The sequence below is a fragment of the Barbus barbus genome, assembly GCF_936440315.1.
Source record: "Barbus barbus genome assembly, chromosome: 24".
Taxonomy (NCBI): Eukaryota; Metazoa; Chordata; class Actinopteri; order Cypriniformes; family Cyprinidae; genus Barbus; species Barbus barbus.
Genome location: NC_136752.1, coordinates 15,061,081 through 15,076,056, shown reverse-complemented (window position 1 = coordinate 15,076,056; position 14,976 = coordinate 15,061,081). Strand labels below are relative to the sequence as shown.

Below are 14,976 nucleotides of genomic sequence, written 5' to 3'. Positions count from 1 at the left end.
CTAACTTTATGACTACATTTCCACTGTAAATGTTTGTTTACACATGAATATTTATTATTTATGGCCTATTAATTGATATCATACAGTGCTGTATAATAAGCCTGTCTCCAGGTTTTGTTACAGCTGACTTTGTTTACACAATGTTTATGTAAAGTGACCAGGTGTTGTATGTAAAGGTGTGCGGGCATGTGTGTATTCGAAGGGACATGACAGTGTGACTTTCTCCTGTCATGGTGTCCTGAAGACCAGCTGTTGTTATTTTTAATCCTCAAGGGCTGCATTTCACAGCACAACCACCTCCCCACCAAGAGTCCTTTTTTTTACATATAAGCGCACACACACACACGCTGCTTCTACATTATTCATGTGGAAATTATGGCCTCTTTATTCTGTATTGATGAATTATAGATAGCGGAATACGAATGTGACATGCCAAACAATTGTGAAAGCCAAGACTGACAGACTGACATGCTTATTTTTCCGTCTCTGATGCAAACAGTAGAATGCTCCTTATCAGAATTATTTGTAAAAATGTAGAAGAATTAATCTAATGCTGGAGGAAATTGAATGAAATAGTGAAGTGAATGTAGAGCTGAAACCAAATATCTCAGATGACCATTCATTGAGAGCAGTTCTGAATCTAATAATATCATTTACTTGAATTTATAGTTTCAGAATGAAACAACTCACATGGAATCTTCTACTTACAGACAAAAGCAAAAAGTCAATGACATTATGTGTGTGTGTGTGTGTATATACATATATATAAATAAAACAGCCATTTACCTTAAGTCAGTTTTTGCAAATATCCGTTCCTGTCAGGTTCCAGTTTTTCTGAAGTTCTCTATGCCAGAAAATTACAAAAGATGCGTTTCTTTCTTCAGGGAGTTGTGGGTCTTTTCTCTGTCCTATGTTTCTTTTGTCTTGTTTGCCGAGTGCTCTGAGGTGAGCCGGTTAGAGTGGCTGCAGAGTGGCCTGCTGTCCCATCTGTCTCGGGCCCTGACCGCTTACTGAGCACCGCTAAATTTGGCCCCTAGCTCAGGTTACACAGCAAGAGAGAGAGACACGGTGAGTGAGAGAGAGAGCTCTGGGGTGTGTAGCATCCATGTGCCCACACCACATCAAAGACACACATACATCATTTTCATATCCACAAAGGCATGTAAATGCATTTCACAGACACACACTTGACTGTTTGGTTCAAAACAAGCCACCAAAGCACTGTCTTACAATTATACAAACCTATAGAGCACCTAATAAGCACTTACAGTGCAGGTAAGCAAATAAACAACTGACTTTTTTTATTTGCTTCACAATTTATTTAATCTTTATTTTTGTCAGTTTAACTTACGACTTCCATAGTAAAATTAGTCCAAGAAATGTAATATTCTCAATTCAGTCACAGTTTTGACTATATGTTAGAACCCAAAAGAAGATTCATATTACTTAGTAAATGCTTTCATAGAGCACAAATTTGGTGTAAAGTACTTTTACATTTTAAGTAATATTCACTATTAAAAATCCATTTATGGACTTAGACATGACACTTTCAAAACCAATGTGTGTCAGTCACCAAGACTCTTAAATTAACCTCATATCAATAGCTCACTCCCTAAATACACTGTTATCCCATTAAGACTGCTATTAACAGAGTACTTTATATATAGGAATGAGAACACAACAAACTGTAACGTCCTGCCAAAAAGTTTACAAGCTCAAAAGCTACATTGGTAGACTATTAACGCTGCTTACTGTCTATACTTGATGATATAGTAAGATCATATTCTTTGAATTTGAGACACCCTGTCTGGATGTTATTCACCGATAATATTTCTGGAGTTGTTAACTGTTATATATTGAGACTTCTCAAGAACTGCATGATCCTGATAGATAGATAGATAGAGAGAGAGAGAGAGAGATTTGGGATGGCATAACAATAAGTAAATAATAGAATTGTAATTTTGGGTGGATCCTTTCTTTATCATAAAAAAACGAGAGGCACTTCACTGGTTTAAGAGAGGTGTTTGAGACGGACGACAGATGTGGTCGTGAGTGGTGCAGTAGGAGTCTATTTCAGGACACTTATCACATTCACTTCATAAACACCGACAGCACAGAGCTATTCCTGTTTCTCAACAATCAATCCACTGATTACAGTTGAGCCTCAATGACAGGAACAAGAAGATCTATCACTCAAAGTGCTGTCACAGAACAAACATACAAACCACTGACTGATTCAGAGCATTACTCTACAATCTCATTCAGTCACACCAGTGAATGAAAGATTCTCTACCTGTGACGCTTCAGATTGGCAGAATACCCCATGCATTTTGTTAGATATTCAAATGTATTATTGAATATCTAATTTAAAATAATTTAGGATCATTTAAAAAAAATCTTAGCTACTAATCTTACAAATGTACAATTAAGAAAATATTCTGAAACTTTTTATAAAAACTTTTATGTATGTATGTATGGACGTATGTATGTAGGATATATTAAAAAGCTTGGAAATGTTGTCTAATTTGCAATCTAACTGCGTTCTGAGTAAATCGTGTATATCCACACCTTAGACTGGACAATCAAAGGTCTGGTCCATACTGGTCCATATCTCCATTTCTAGTCAGATCAATTTAAAAAAAAAAAATCAACCATGTTATTCTCAGAAAATATATAGACTAGGAAAGTGGTCACTGGTTTCTTTGCAGTAAACTCATACAGCTATGAAAGGAACATGAAAATCTGATTAAGCCATATGCATTTAAAACTTCAACCAACAGGAACTCTTCAAAATGCCAACATAACAGAATATTATGTTCCCTCCATTTTTTCGCCTTGTGCAAAAACCTTCTCAAAATTGACTCCCTCCCAGTCAGTAACATACAAAGCATGCTGGGAACTGGAAAACTCATGCCCAGTTTCAGCAATGCTATGCCAACAAAACACAAATGTATTAAGTAAACTTCTACACCAATAATTTTGCCTTATAAATCTATAATTAATTAGAAAAAAAAAATATTACTTGTGTAAAAAGGTATCATAATGAGTCATTCCCAGTCTGTAATTTTGTCAAATTATACAAAAAGTGTGAAAATATTGTGTGTTTAGGATATGTTTGCTTGCCATTTTATTCCATTCACTTGCCTTTTTTTTTTGGTCCTAATGTTGATCCTTCCACACCCCCATCATTTCCATTGCACATATTATTTGTACAGTAAATTATTTTCCATTCATAATTTGATATACTGGAAACTAATGAAAATGTTAATGACCGAAAAAACACTGTCCTATGATGCATTTATATCCAGTGTTAGGGATTAGTAGGTTAGATCAGTTAAGCGAAGAGTGTTTTTAAAAGCTATTAAGACCGTTTATTAAAAACAATATATATATATTTTTCTTTATACGAATTTTTTCATATTTATTTAGCTGTTAAACCGAGCCGAACTCGTCGTAACTGACAAGTTCCGTGATGCTCACTCTTGCTAATAGAAACTCGTTTCGCGTTTTTTAAATGTATTTTGACCCATTTGTTGTTCCGTAGTCATCATTTCATTGGCGGTCGCAATCACGTTTTATCTTTATGAACACAAACGTGTTTACAGTTCAAATAAGAATATATTAACGTTTTAATTCAATTTCTCTGTACGTATAAAATTTAGAAGACGAGCTTGATTGTGGAGTTTATCATTAGTCGTCGTTTATCTAGTAAGTGCGTGAAGTCTAAAATCAGGCTAATGTGCAGCATTGGAGGAACAGTAGTCACTCTAGTTAGCTATTTTTGTCATAAACGACTGTAGTGCATGGAGAGTTTGAGTTTACTATAGATTGACAGCAGTCTGTGATCCTGAACCGATCAGTGATACAAGTTATCAGTACTAATGGTGTCTGTACTAATGGACTTCTGTCCTTCTGCAGGGTTCAGCAATGCCTGCTTTTCACCAGGTCGGGGAGAAACAGCTCCCCAACCCCATTCTGTACATGGCCTGGTCTCCTAACAGAGATCTGATCGCCCTGGCTAACACTTCAGGAGAGGTTGGGTGTTTTATAGATATACACATACCTGTCTTCTGAAACCAGACTCTCAATTGATCCTTACCTGTAGGATTGTTATGGAGCTACATTAAACTATTCTGTCATTACAGCTTCTCCTGCATCGGCTTGCCAACTTTCAGCGGGTGTGGAGTTTACTGCCCAATGAGAACACCGGAAAAGAGATCACATCACTGGCCTGGAGACCTGATGGGAAAGGTAAACTCAAATTAAATGTCATTACCTTATTTGTATTTGAATCAGGGTTATAATAGTTACCTTAACCATTAAATATGTTACTTGAAATAAAATAAGTGTTAACTCAAATGATAGATAGATCCTATTTTATTTAATCCAAGGAACTATAGTACTAAAATAAGTAAAACTGAAATAAATATTTGGGAAAAAACTAATAAAATGACAAAACACACTGAAATTACTAAAATTAGTTTAAAAATTAAAATGAAATGACAAAAATAAAAACTATAATATCTATTGATACTAAAATAACATTGAGACATATCACTGCAGTCTTACTGAAGTGTACTTTACTTTTATTAATTTGTTCACGAATACAGCATTCGTACAATTTATTCATCTTATGGCTTCTTCTAATATCAATTCTATTTTATAAAATGTCTTAATTACCCAAATGTGTTCAAAAATGTTTATTGCTATTTAGTATTATATATAAATGTACATCCAATTACGTTGTCTTGTGCTTGTTATTATTGTTCTTTTTTTACATTAATATTTATGTATATATTTCTATCTAAGCTTTTATGATGTCTTGTAGAACCAATTTCATTGTCAGAAAAGTGCTGCTGCTGATTCATTGCATATTTGACAAATACAAACCTAGCTTTTAAGCAATATTTAATGTCCTATTGTTTGTTACATAACTAAAAAACTCAAATAAAATTTCAGCCATATAGCTTTGAGGTATCTACAAAGCTATCATTGTCATGTTATATTACTGTTGTCTGCAGTCCTGGCATTCAGTGTGGGAGACACAAAGCAGGTGGTGCTGTGTGATGCAGAGAAGGCAGAAATCCTCCACCTGTTCCCTGTTGAATACCCAGCATCCTGCATGCACTGGATGGAGGTGCAAGATGACAGCAGGTGGGAGTTTTTATATAAAGAGGATCCATTTTCTTTCTCTATTGATGACTTGGTTTCATTCATCTGGTTGATTTTTTTTTTCTACTCTCTAGCACATTGTCCTCATTCAGCGAGTCCGAAGATGAGTCCAGCCGTTTTCTTCCAAAGTTACCCTCTTTACCTAAGAGGTGAGACTCTGAGCTTTGGTTTGTCTGCCAGACGACTGAATAAGAAGTACTTGGGTCACTCTTTAGTTTTTATATTTGTAATTGATTTTATTGCTTTTCCATTTTCCTTTGTGCTGTGTTTGTGTTCAGCTACAGTACCACATCAAAGATATTTAGGTAAGAGGACATTTTATGTGCCTAATATACTGATTATTACATACTCGTTATGATTGGTCGTCTGCATGCGTCGTGTCAGTTTGACTGTGTGTCTGCTCTGGTTGATTATTATGTGTTATTTTTTTCTCTTGCAGTGAAGAGAAATCAGATGAAGTCACAAACCTTTTGGGGGAAGTGAGGTCAGTGTTGTATTTGTTGACCTGCTTGGTTAAGCATGATACTTTTCTAAACCTGTATTGTGCCTGATAATGTGTGATGCATCTTTCCAGGCTCAATATTCTGGTGGTGGGAGGACCGTCTGGATTTGTGGAGCTGTATGCATATGGCCTGTATAAGATTGCTACACTGAGTGGAGTAGGATATAACATTTTCATTTATTAAAATGGAATAAAAAAAAAAAAGAAAGTTAGTAACTCACTTTTATGTGTCTCTCAGATCTCAGGGACGTGCCGTAGTCTTGGACTGTCTAGTGACCTCAAGTCCCTCTCTGTTATTACAGAGATTAGATCCAAAGAAGACAACCCTGAGATACATTACATACAGGTAAAGTCTGAAAACACTAATAAACATGATTTTTAACCCAACATTGTCATTATCAGTACTGTGCTGTATGGGTCAGTGACAAATAAGAGTGCCCATGATAAAGAAAAATTCTTAGAAATGTATTCATGTTGGTGTCATATGGTTTCAAAAAACCTTTATACCATTTATATATATATATATATATATATATATATATATATATATAATTTTTTTACACCTTCATTACATTTGACTGTGACTTTATTAGATTTCATGAATTAATAAATATTGTTAAGTTTTTGGAGAGTTTTTTCCCGTTATGATGTCAGGCCACATATGAAGTTCATGCCCCCAAAAATCATCAAGATGATGGGTCAGTTACTTTACCTTTTGTTAATATGACAACTGTAACATTTCAGTCCACAAGTGCTGAAACAACACCAATTGAATTCCAGCAAATTATATCAGTACTAGATTTTTATGTAACTGTTTATTGAAGGTTGATGTCAAAGTAAACAAAGTGCAAACAGGTTGAGTCACACATAACCTTATACTACCAGGTTGCATGTGGCGTCTCTGCACTGAATAGAATGTATGAGTTTGACTGTGACTGTGTTGCAGCTGGACACTGGACTGCTGTCTTCATGTTTGCCTGAGTTGACCAAGATGGCACGCAAGTTTACACACATTTCCACACTGCTGCAGGTAAGTGTCTTCACAGGCGTCTTACTGGTAGAAGCTGTAACCTTGTCTTTTCACACATCTTTCATTCTCTTTCTCTGTTTAGTATCTGCGTCTCTCTCTCACCTGTATGTGTGAAGCTTGGGAGGACATTCTTATGCAGATGGACCTCCGTCTCACTAAGTTCGTCCAGGTTAGAGTTCATCACAAGCAAGGCGATCATAAACAAGCCTATAAAAGACATCAAACAGGGTGGCATTCATTAGAGCATTGAAACGCCTCTCCATTAAAAGTACATATAAGTGCAGGAGTGGACTGTGATCCATTGAAGCCATGATAAATGGCTCTGTTTGTTGTTTATTAGAGTTCTAAGAGACATTGTTGTTTTACAGGAAAAGAACACAAGCACTCAGGTTCAAGATGAGTTAATGGAGCTATTGTTATGGGGCCATGCCAGGTACATAATTCATAAATGATAGTCACACTAGGTTTTTGAAGAGTACATATTGTCATATCACGGTGGTAATTGTGGCAGTAAGCTGTTGAAGAGTGGTGTTTGTGGCAAATTTGGTAATGTTTGTAAAATCACACTTTTAATTATTTATGTAAAATATATAAAATAATATGAAAATAATTCATATTTAATATACATTTCTCTTATATTTTAGAATAATACTTAATCTAAAATGATTTCGATATGTAATATGCTTGTGTTTACTCTAAATGGCCAGCAGGGGGCACCATATGTTCTTAAATTTACAGCTGCAGTCAGAACAAAAAAACTGCTTAGCATACCTAATAATGTGTTGTAATTATTCATTAGCATAACCAAACCAGATGATCACATAAGTTACTTTTGTAGAATTCTATATATATTCTGATTTCTGAGTCGAAAACTTCTCTTTCAGCCCTGAACTTCAAGCTCTTCTTATGAATCAACTCACAGTCAAGGTAAATCTACCTGGAATTAGGTTGACTGCATAAGTTAGCCACTGTCAGTAGTCATGTAATTATTACCAACTTCATTCATTTATTTGGTTGTTTAATCACGCAGGGCTTGAAGATGTTGGGTCAGTCCATTGACTCTTCTTATTCCAGCATCCAGAAACTTGTTATCAGTCACTTGCAGAGGTGCGTATTATTCACTAGCCCTTTAACTAGCACTAGATAGAGTATGTTAGAGAGCGGCGTGTGCATTGAGTGTTTGCTGTGCACACAGTGGCTCTGAGGCGCTGCTGTATCATCTGAGCGAGGTCAAAGGAATGGCACTCTGGAAACAGAAGTTTCAACCTCTCGGCCTGGATCCTGCAGCCATCGAGGGTATAAGACTGCCTATTTATAGACCAGTGTTATTTTTTAGTATTATTTACAGTATATAGGATTTATTAAAGGGGTCATATGATGCTTTTTTAAAGATCATTATTTTGTGTATTTGGTGTAACAGAATATGTTGAAATGCTTTAATGTTCAAAAAACACATCATTTTTCAAATACTGTACATTATTGTAGTTCCTCTATGCCCCGCCTCTCTCAAACGCATCGTTTTCTACAAAGTCCCTCCTTCCGACAAGCGCAGTATGCTCTGATTTGCCAACTGGCACAGTGCATTGTGATTGGCCGAACACCGCAAAGCCCCTTTCCATAATCGCGAGCTTCATCTTTCAAAATAAATGTAAAGACAGTTAATAATGTCCTTAGTTTTACCATCAGTTCAAGCCCGAGAGGGGAATAGAGTCGCGTGACAGACACAGTAATGAAGCTCGTATGTATTTGCACACAAGCCGCGATTAAGACAGCTGACTCCACTGTGATGTGATCCTGTCTCTCTCTCTCTCTCTCTCTCCCACACACACACACACATGACAAAAAACTCTGCATTTGAAGAGTAAATAGCAAATACTTATACTAATAATAAACATACAGTCGCTGATTCAGAAGCACCAGATTGTCATAGCAAAGTCAGAATTACCTCCTCTCCTAGGTTCACGAAACGGTCGTCCATAAAATGCGTTGCTGTTCCGTTGTAAGTAATCTTAATGATTCCTAAATGCATCTACTTTCAGAAAGTCAAATAAAGTGCTTTTGCCTAGAAACACACAGCGTGTCCCTGACACTGCTGCATCAACACTACTGCGGTTACTGAAACCACGCCTTCTCTCTTTGCGTGAACATTTGGGCTGCATTACGCAAATATTTCCACATATTGACGTCAAGATGTGGGTGCGTGTTTGAATGAGCCGTTTTAGGGGGGCGTGGCAGAGTCTTAACTTTGATAAAGAATATCTCTTTGGCTTTGAGACTTTAGTTTTTGCAACTTCAGGGATCTTATCTATGAACGATCAGCTTGTAACACTCCAAAGAGAAAAGAAAACTTGAAATCGCATCATATGACCCCTTAATATTTTCAATTAGCTTTCATTTTTATATTTTCAGTTTTTAATTGGTTTAGTTTAAGTTTTAGTACTTTTATTTTTTGTTTTAGTTTTATTCATTTTAGTGCTTTAATTTAAAATGAAGTTAAATTAGTTACCAAGGCAACATTTCTCATTTTCAACTGTTTTTTATTTTTATATTAGTTTAATTTTATATTTAGTTTTATTAGATTAACTAATAGACAACTCCTAAACTCAGATTTAGTTCTGCATTGCCTTGCAGGCATAATATCCAGTTGACAGTCAAAATAATGACATTTTAATAGAAAAATACAATTACAGTTATAATTATAATTATATGATTATAATTTAATTATAAGTGCAAGTCTTTTCTGTAACTAAAAACAAGTGTTTTAGCAAGCAGAATGAAATGTTTATGGATTCACTTTTGTTTATGGTTTAGATGCCATTGTAGCTGTGGGCTCTTTTACCCTGAAGGCCAGTGAACTTTTACAGTGAGTTTAATCTTATTCACTTAATCTAGGATATCTGTTCTCTATATGTCATTATTAAACTCTCAACTGATTGTCTTGATTCCAGAGTTATTGATAAGAGTATGAAGAACTTCAAAGCCTTTTTCAGATGGCTGTATGTTGGTAAGCTCCAGTTTTTGTGTGAGCTGTAGCTTTAAGATGTATTTAGTCAAAAACTATTTCCAAAACCTAGAGTGCTGTCTTGCTGCAACTAATCTTCTATTATACTAAACTGTTTTTTATAATTAATTTTATTTATAATCGACATTCTTGTTTTAGTCATAATAGATATTTTCCCCCACTGAGCTTGCTGCAGTTTGTTCTGGAATGTGGTGGCTGTTATCAGCTTGTATCAGCTTGCGTATCAGGAGTGTGCCTATAATGCCTTAAAGTGCTGCCTCGTTAGGTTTTGGAATAGACTAATAGTCTTTTTGTGTTGTGTTGTAACAATTTTTGCTTTTCACAGCAATGCTTCGAATGTCAGAAGATCACGTTCCTCCTGAGCTTAACAAGGTTAGATAACAGAATCAGAAATCGACATAAAGAGAGTAAAAGAGTGTGGGTGTAAAAGTGATGGGAAATTAACCAAGCGAAAAAAACAAAATAAAATTATATATAATATTTTAAGATAAATATACCTTAAAAATAATACATGTGAATGTGTGTTTCAGATGACTCAGAAGGATCTGGCTTTTGTGGCTGACTTCCTGTCCGAGCATTTCAGTGCTGTGAGTGAAAAAGAAATGCATTATTTTAACATTAAACAACTGTTTGGTGTGAAGCCCATATACTAATTTTCTTTTCTCTATTTCAGAATGAGGAGCTGTTTGATCGGAAAGGGAAGTATTTCAATGTTGAGCGCGTCGGACAGGTAAGGACCTTCATACGCATTCTGGTGGGAGTTCTTTTCCTTATTTCATAACATCCTTGATCTGTTGTTATTGTTTGTTGCAGTACCTGAAGGATGAAGATGAAGACTTAGTATCTCCACCCAACATGGAGGGCAACCAATGGGTGACATTTGTAAAGCAGAGCACTTACCTGAAAGGTACAATTACACTTCCATTATTAAACCACAAGACTGCTAATGTTAACTTATTGTTTTACGAAAAACATAAAAATGAATATGACAAATGAATTATTTGTATGTTTGATTTGCTGCAGACAGTCCATTGCTCTTCCCCACTTACCCAAAGAAATCTCTGCACTTTGTGAAGAGAATGATGGAGGGGTCCATTGATCTGTGCTTACAGAAACCGGCCGTGAGTCTCTAAAACACAAACACACACCCACAAACTTCAGTACTCTCTGGGTTAGACACAACTCTACTACAGCAGTTTTACATGCTCTGCTTTGAAACTTTATCATTTAGGGCTAACAACTTTTGTTTTACTTTATTATGGGTTGACTGCATCTTCTTTTGACGTCCAACCCGTTCTCTTTTTTAGAAGACGCTAACTTCCCTTCTCACAAACAAAATCCATCCATTAATGGTCTCCAGCACATATACATCAGAAGCATTAACTACATTATCTGGATTGTTTCACCCTTCCTGCTGACCATTCTTTCCCTGAACACTAATGCGTCTGACTCCTAATCGTATGTCTGTGTGTGTTTTTCAGGAGGTAATTGGACATTCAGTAAAACAAGCTGTGTGTTTGCCACTGTACACTGTTCCTGAGAGGTATTCCTTATTCTTGATTCTTTCTGTGATTTACCAAACAGATACAGAACCTAAACATTTAATAGTAAACCTGCTTTTGGATTTTGTGGTCAGGAAATAACTGATGGTTTAATTTGAGTTACAGAAGCAGGCTTTGTACTGTTGACAATATGATGATTTCTGTGTTTTGTTTTTTGATAGCTCTGAAAATAGACCAAGATTGTTTGAGCTGCCTTCACTGTAAGTCATATACCCATAATAAGGCTAAGAATGCTGTTTTTTAATGCTGAATTCTGAGGTTACAGTGCTCGTCAGTGACGTCCATATGGCGAAAACAGTATGTTGATGATAAGAGTGTGTTTTAATGCAGGTGGAATGATAAGAAGGCCTGTATGCATTATGTAGTGTTCTGCATGCCTGAGATCTCGCCCTCTAAAATCTATATTCTGAGGAGAGCAACAGACCCCAACAGGTACACATACCTCTTTTATTCTGTTCTCTGTTGTATTTGATTACAAAGAAAAATTGTATGTAAAAGTTTGGGGTAAGTAAGATTTAAAAATAATAATAATACTTTTATTCATTAAATTTACTATAAGAGAATGCTGCCCTTCTGAATTTTCTGTGCATCGAATAATATTGGAATAAAATGTATCAAGGTTTCCACTAAAATATTAAGCAGCACAATTGTTTTTAACATTTATAATAATAAGACATGCTTCTTGAAGACCAAATATTATAATGATATTTAAATTATTAGAATGATTTCTGAAGGATCATGTGACACTGAAGACTGGAGTAATGGCAAAATGAAAATTCAGCATTGCCATCACAGGAATAAATTACATTTTAAAACATATTCAAATAGAAAACATTTATTTTAAATTGTAATATTTCAGAATATTACTGTTTTACTGTATTCAAATAAATGCAGCCTTGGTGAGAAAAAAATAGATTAATTTGAACATTTAAAAAAAAAAAAATCTTACCGACTCCAAACTTCTGTATAAAGCACTGAATTTGTGTTTGTGTGTTTCAGGTCTGTCCCAAATGGTCTGGTGGCCCTTAACCTCAACACTCCTCTCAATTCTAGTATAGATGATGAAACACCTGCACCAGCAGCTTCTGCGTGAGTTCATCTATGGCATTAAAAAAATGGCATACTATGAAAATATTGCCATTATTTAATCTTTGTCGTTATATGCGTGAATGACTAAATAACATTGTTTATTAGTGACAGTTCATACAGTTGCCTTGATGCCCGTTTTTATGACGATGAGACATTGACAGTGGTATTGCGAAGTCTGGAGGATGACGAGAATAAGATGCGCATCCTCGCTCAGCTTCATCTCAACTCTGCTTTGAGCTGGGATGAAGAGTTCAGCTGGGACCTTACGCTCAGGTACAGCACACTTGTTGATTCATACCAGAAACCTTAAATTTTTTATTAAATTATTCCTTAAAGAATTGCACTGTAAGTAGCATTATACATTATATTGCTGTAGCAGTTCCAGCATTATAATAGATTGTAATATAGTTAAGCTTAGCTTTGACATTGTGGCTCTCCCTATTGAATGTCCTGAATTAGCGCTCTTTTGATGTGTTGTCTTTGTTGTGGTGTGTGTCAGGCTGGAGCAGCAGACTGAAGGGATCCCAGTCCAGGGTTTGACCTGGGGAAACCAGAGCAGAGAGATGGACAACATCAAGGCTCAGTTTGTGGCAGTTAATGGGATCCGCAAAGTGGCCTGCGTGGTAAGACTCTACAACTTGAGGAAAATTTTAGCCATTATATATTGAAAATATTGACTGATGTATAAATACGTAAAATACATAAACATAAAGAATAATTATTGAAAAACTGTTGAATTTTTCAGAAATTAATGTAATATTACTTTCATTAATGTGCATATTCAGCTCAGTGCCAATCTGAGACATGTACGTGTGTTCGAGATGGATGCAGAGGAGGAAGAGGAGGAGGAAGAGCGTGCTGACGAGTCACAGGAAATGAGCTCGGACCAGGACAGACTTGAGGACACAATGACTAATGAGAGTGATGCTGGGGAAGGAGGAGACGGAGTAGGAGGTGCTGAGGAGGCTCAGGTGGCAGGTCAAGGGTCAGGAGACATTTTGGATCAGACTGCAGGATCAGACACGCTTTGAACTCTGACCTGAGATCCAACATGTTCTCCACAACTGAACTATAGACTCATCTGTAATTCCTGGTCTTGTTTTTTTGTATTAAAAATATTTAGTGATTAAAGATCTAATGAACATTTCACATTCTGATTTGTAAATAAATGGATTTACTGTGTACTAATCTTGGGTTGTATCAATCAATGCGCTATTCACAGTCAACCATGATTCATTTATCCCATTACTGAAAGTTTCAAATAACAGCTTGAGTGAGTTGTGTTCAGCTAGTCATGTGACCTCAACATGGCTACCTCCATGTAAAATAAAACCGCTTTTATAGAGTGCAACAGTCAGGTTATAGCAGTAAAAGTACCATTCATTTTGATTCTAATTGATTGAAGTAATTGATTCTATATGCTTCTGATGAAGCCATCAGCCTGCATTTTTAAACTTACTCTCAAATAATAGTGTTCAGCAGTGGAATTCCTGGTGAAAAATGACATTACTCATGATACTCTCCACAAATCAGGGAATCATGACAAGCAAAGTGCCAACAGAAGCACTGTGAATATAAACTCAGTTTTCCTACATTCTCTTATGGTTTTTGTAATCAGCAGAAAATGTTTTTATTTCGACTGTCATTCACAGAGCTTCATGGGATTGTAGTTCTTTGCCTCATTTAAACCAGTAAGTACAAGTCTTGTAACTTTGTCTTTTTGTTTGATTTTCAAATACCTTTTTGCTTCAAATCAGAGTCTGTAATGTTGTGGTTCACCTCATAGCTGGTAGGTTTGATTCATGGCTTATTACTATCCCTCTAAGAAAAATACATCCGGAACCAAGGTTGCTGAAAAACTGGGTAGGCACTGTTCCACTCTTAAGACTATTGATATGACTTGAGTGAGTTATTTTTATTTTTTTGCAATTATACTGGGGGGTACAGGTACTGGATTAGCAGGGAGTTGGTGGCCCTTGGGTCTGGAAAGGTTGAAAGCCCTGCCCTAGTACAATAACAACCTCTAAGTCTTTCTTGCTCACCTGGAAATAAAATGGCTGGAACATTTTTGAAGTTCAGTCTCTGGGACTCATGAGTAGGACATTTTAAGGTCCTAATCCAGAATTATCCCTATGTGCAAGAAGATAAATCCTAATGTGCCTCCAGCAGTCCCTCTGGCTGATGCCATTCATTCTGGAAATGGCATCTCTGATGGGCTGTGAAGAAATATGTTACAAGTCCAAATAGAGCCAAAGATATAAAAATAAATAAAATAATATAATCCTAAACTTAGTTTATGACGGTTTCCTTTCTACAAATATGCTGGTTTTGCCATTAAACACCAAGAAATTCAGCATCTCTTTGAAAAAAATGAGACCATATCAGAGAGGAACAAAAAGTACTTCAGTATGCATCCCAGACACAGCCAATGCAAATAAGATGCAAACTTTGAACATGCAAAGATGTAGTTGCTCAGCCTATACCTTATATCGTGTGTTCAGGAATTGTTTTCAACATAATCAAAAGTAAAAAAAAAATTGTGTGAAAAAAGTAGGCCTTAAGCATATTCCTTAGATTTTTTTTTTAGCTCTTGAATCTG

At 35.9% G+C, this 14,976-nt stretch overlaps 2 protein-coding genes across 2 annotated transcripts in view; one reads left to right on the top strand and one right to left on the bottom strand.

Annotated features, from left to right (window-relative positions):
• Positions 1-1,033, bottom strand: part of palld (palladin, cytoskeletal associated protein) — an 84,933-nt gene extending 83,900 nt beyond the window's left edge. The window contains exon 1 of the mRNA XM_079375967.1: positions 787-1,033. The gene's annotated coding sequence lies outside the window, so the exon portion shown is untranslated. The remainder of the gene's footprint in view (positions 1-786) is intronic.
• Positions 1,034-3,535: 2,502 nt separating this feature from the next.
• On the top strand, positions 3,536-13,564 carry anapc4 (anaphase promoting complex subunit 4). Its single transcript, XM_079375953.1, has 29 exons — positions 3,536-3,708; positions 3,919-4,035; positions 4,146-4,251; positions 5,022-5,154; positions 5,247-5,321; positions 5,451-5,477; positions 5,612-5,656; positions 5,747-5,831; positions 5,913-6,020; positions 6,621-6,704; positions 6,787-6,873; positions 7,073-7,137; positions 7,589-7,631; positions 7,735-7,811; positions 7,900-8,000; positions 9,516-9,567; positions 9,653-9,708; positions 10,052-10,098; positions 10,257-10,313; positions 10,400-10,456; positions 10,540-10,633; positions 10,750-10,847; positions 11,208-11,269; positions 11,450-11,488; positions 11,619-11,720; positions 12,288-12,377; positions 12,483-12,650; positions 12,877-13,000; positions 13,163-13,564. The coding sequence occupies exons 2-29, from the start codon at positions 3,928-3,930 to the stop codon at positions 13,406-13,408; spliced, it is 2,436 nt and encodes an 811-aa protein (XP_079232079.1). The 5' UTR covers positions 3,536-3,708; positions 3,919-3,927; the 3' UTR covers positions 13,409-13,564.
• Positions 13,565-14,976: the final 1,412 nt, after the last annotated feature.

What these genes read in the sequence shown, in the direction of transcription:
- anapc4 (XM_079375953.1), top strand. Translation starts at nt 3,928, where the DNA reads ATGCCTGCTTTTCACCAGGTCGGGGAGAAACAGCTCCCCAACCCCATT. An exon ending in GAGGTGCAAGATGACAGCAG is followed by an intron (nt 5,155 to 5,246) that starts GTGGGAGTTTTT and finishes TCTACTCTCTAG; the next exon opens with CACATTGTCCTCATTCAGCG. An exon ending in AGAGCAACAGACCCCAACAG is followed by an intron (nt 11,721 to 12,287) that starts GTACACATACCT and finishes TGTGTGTTTCAG; the next exon opens with GTCTGTCCCAAATGGTCTGG.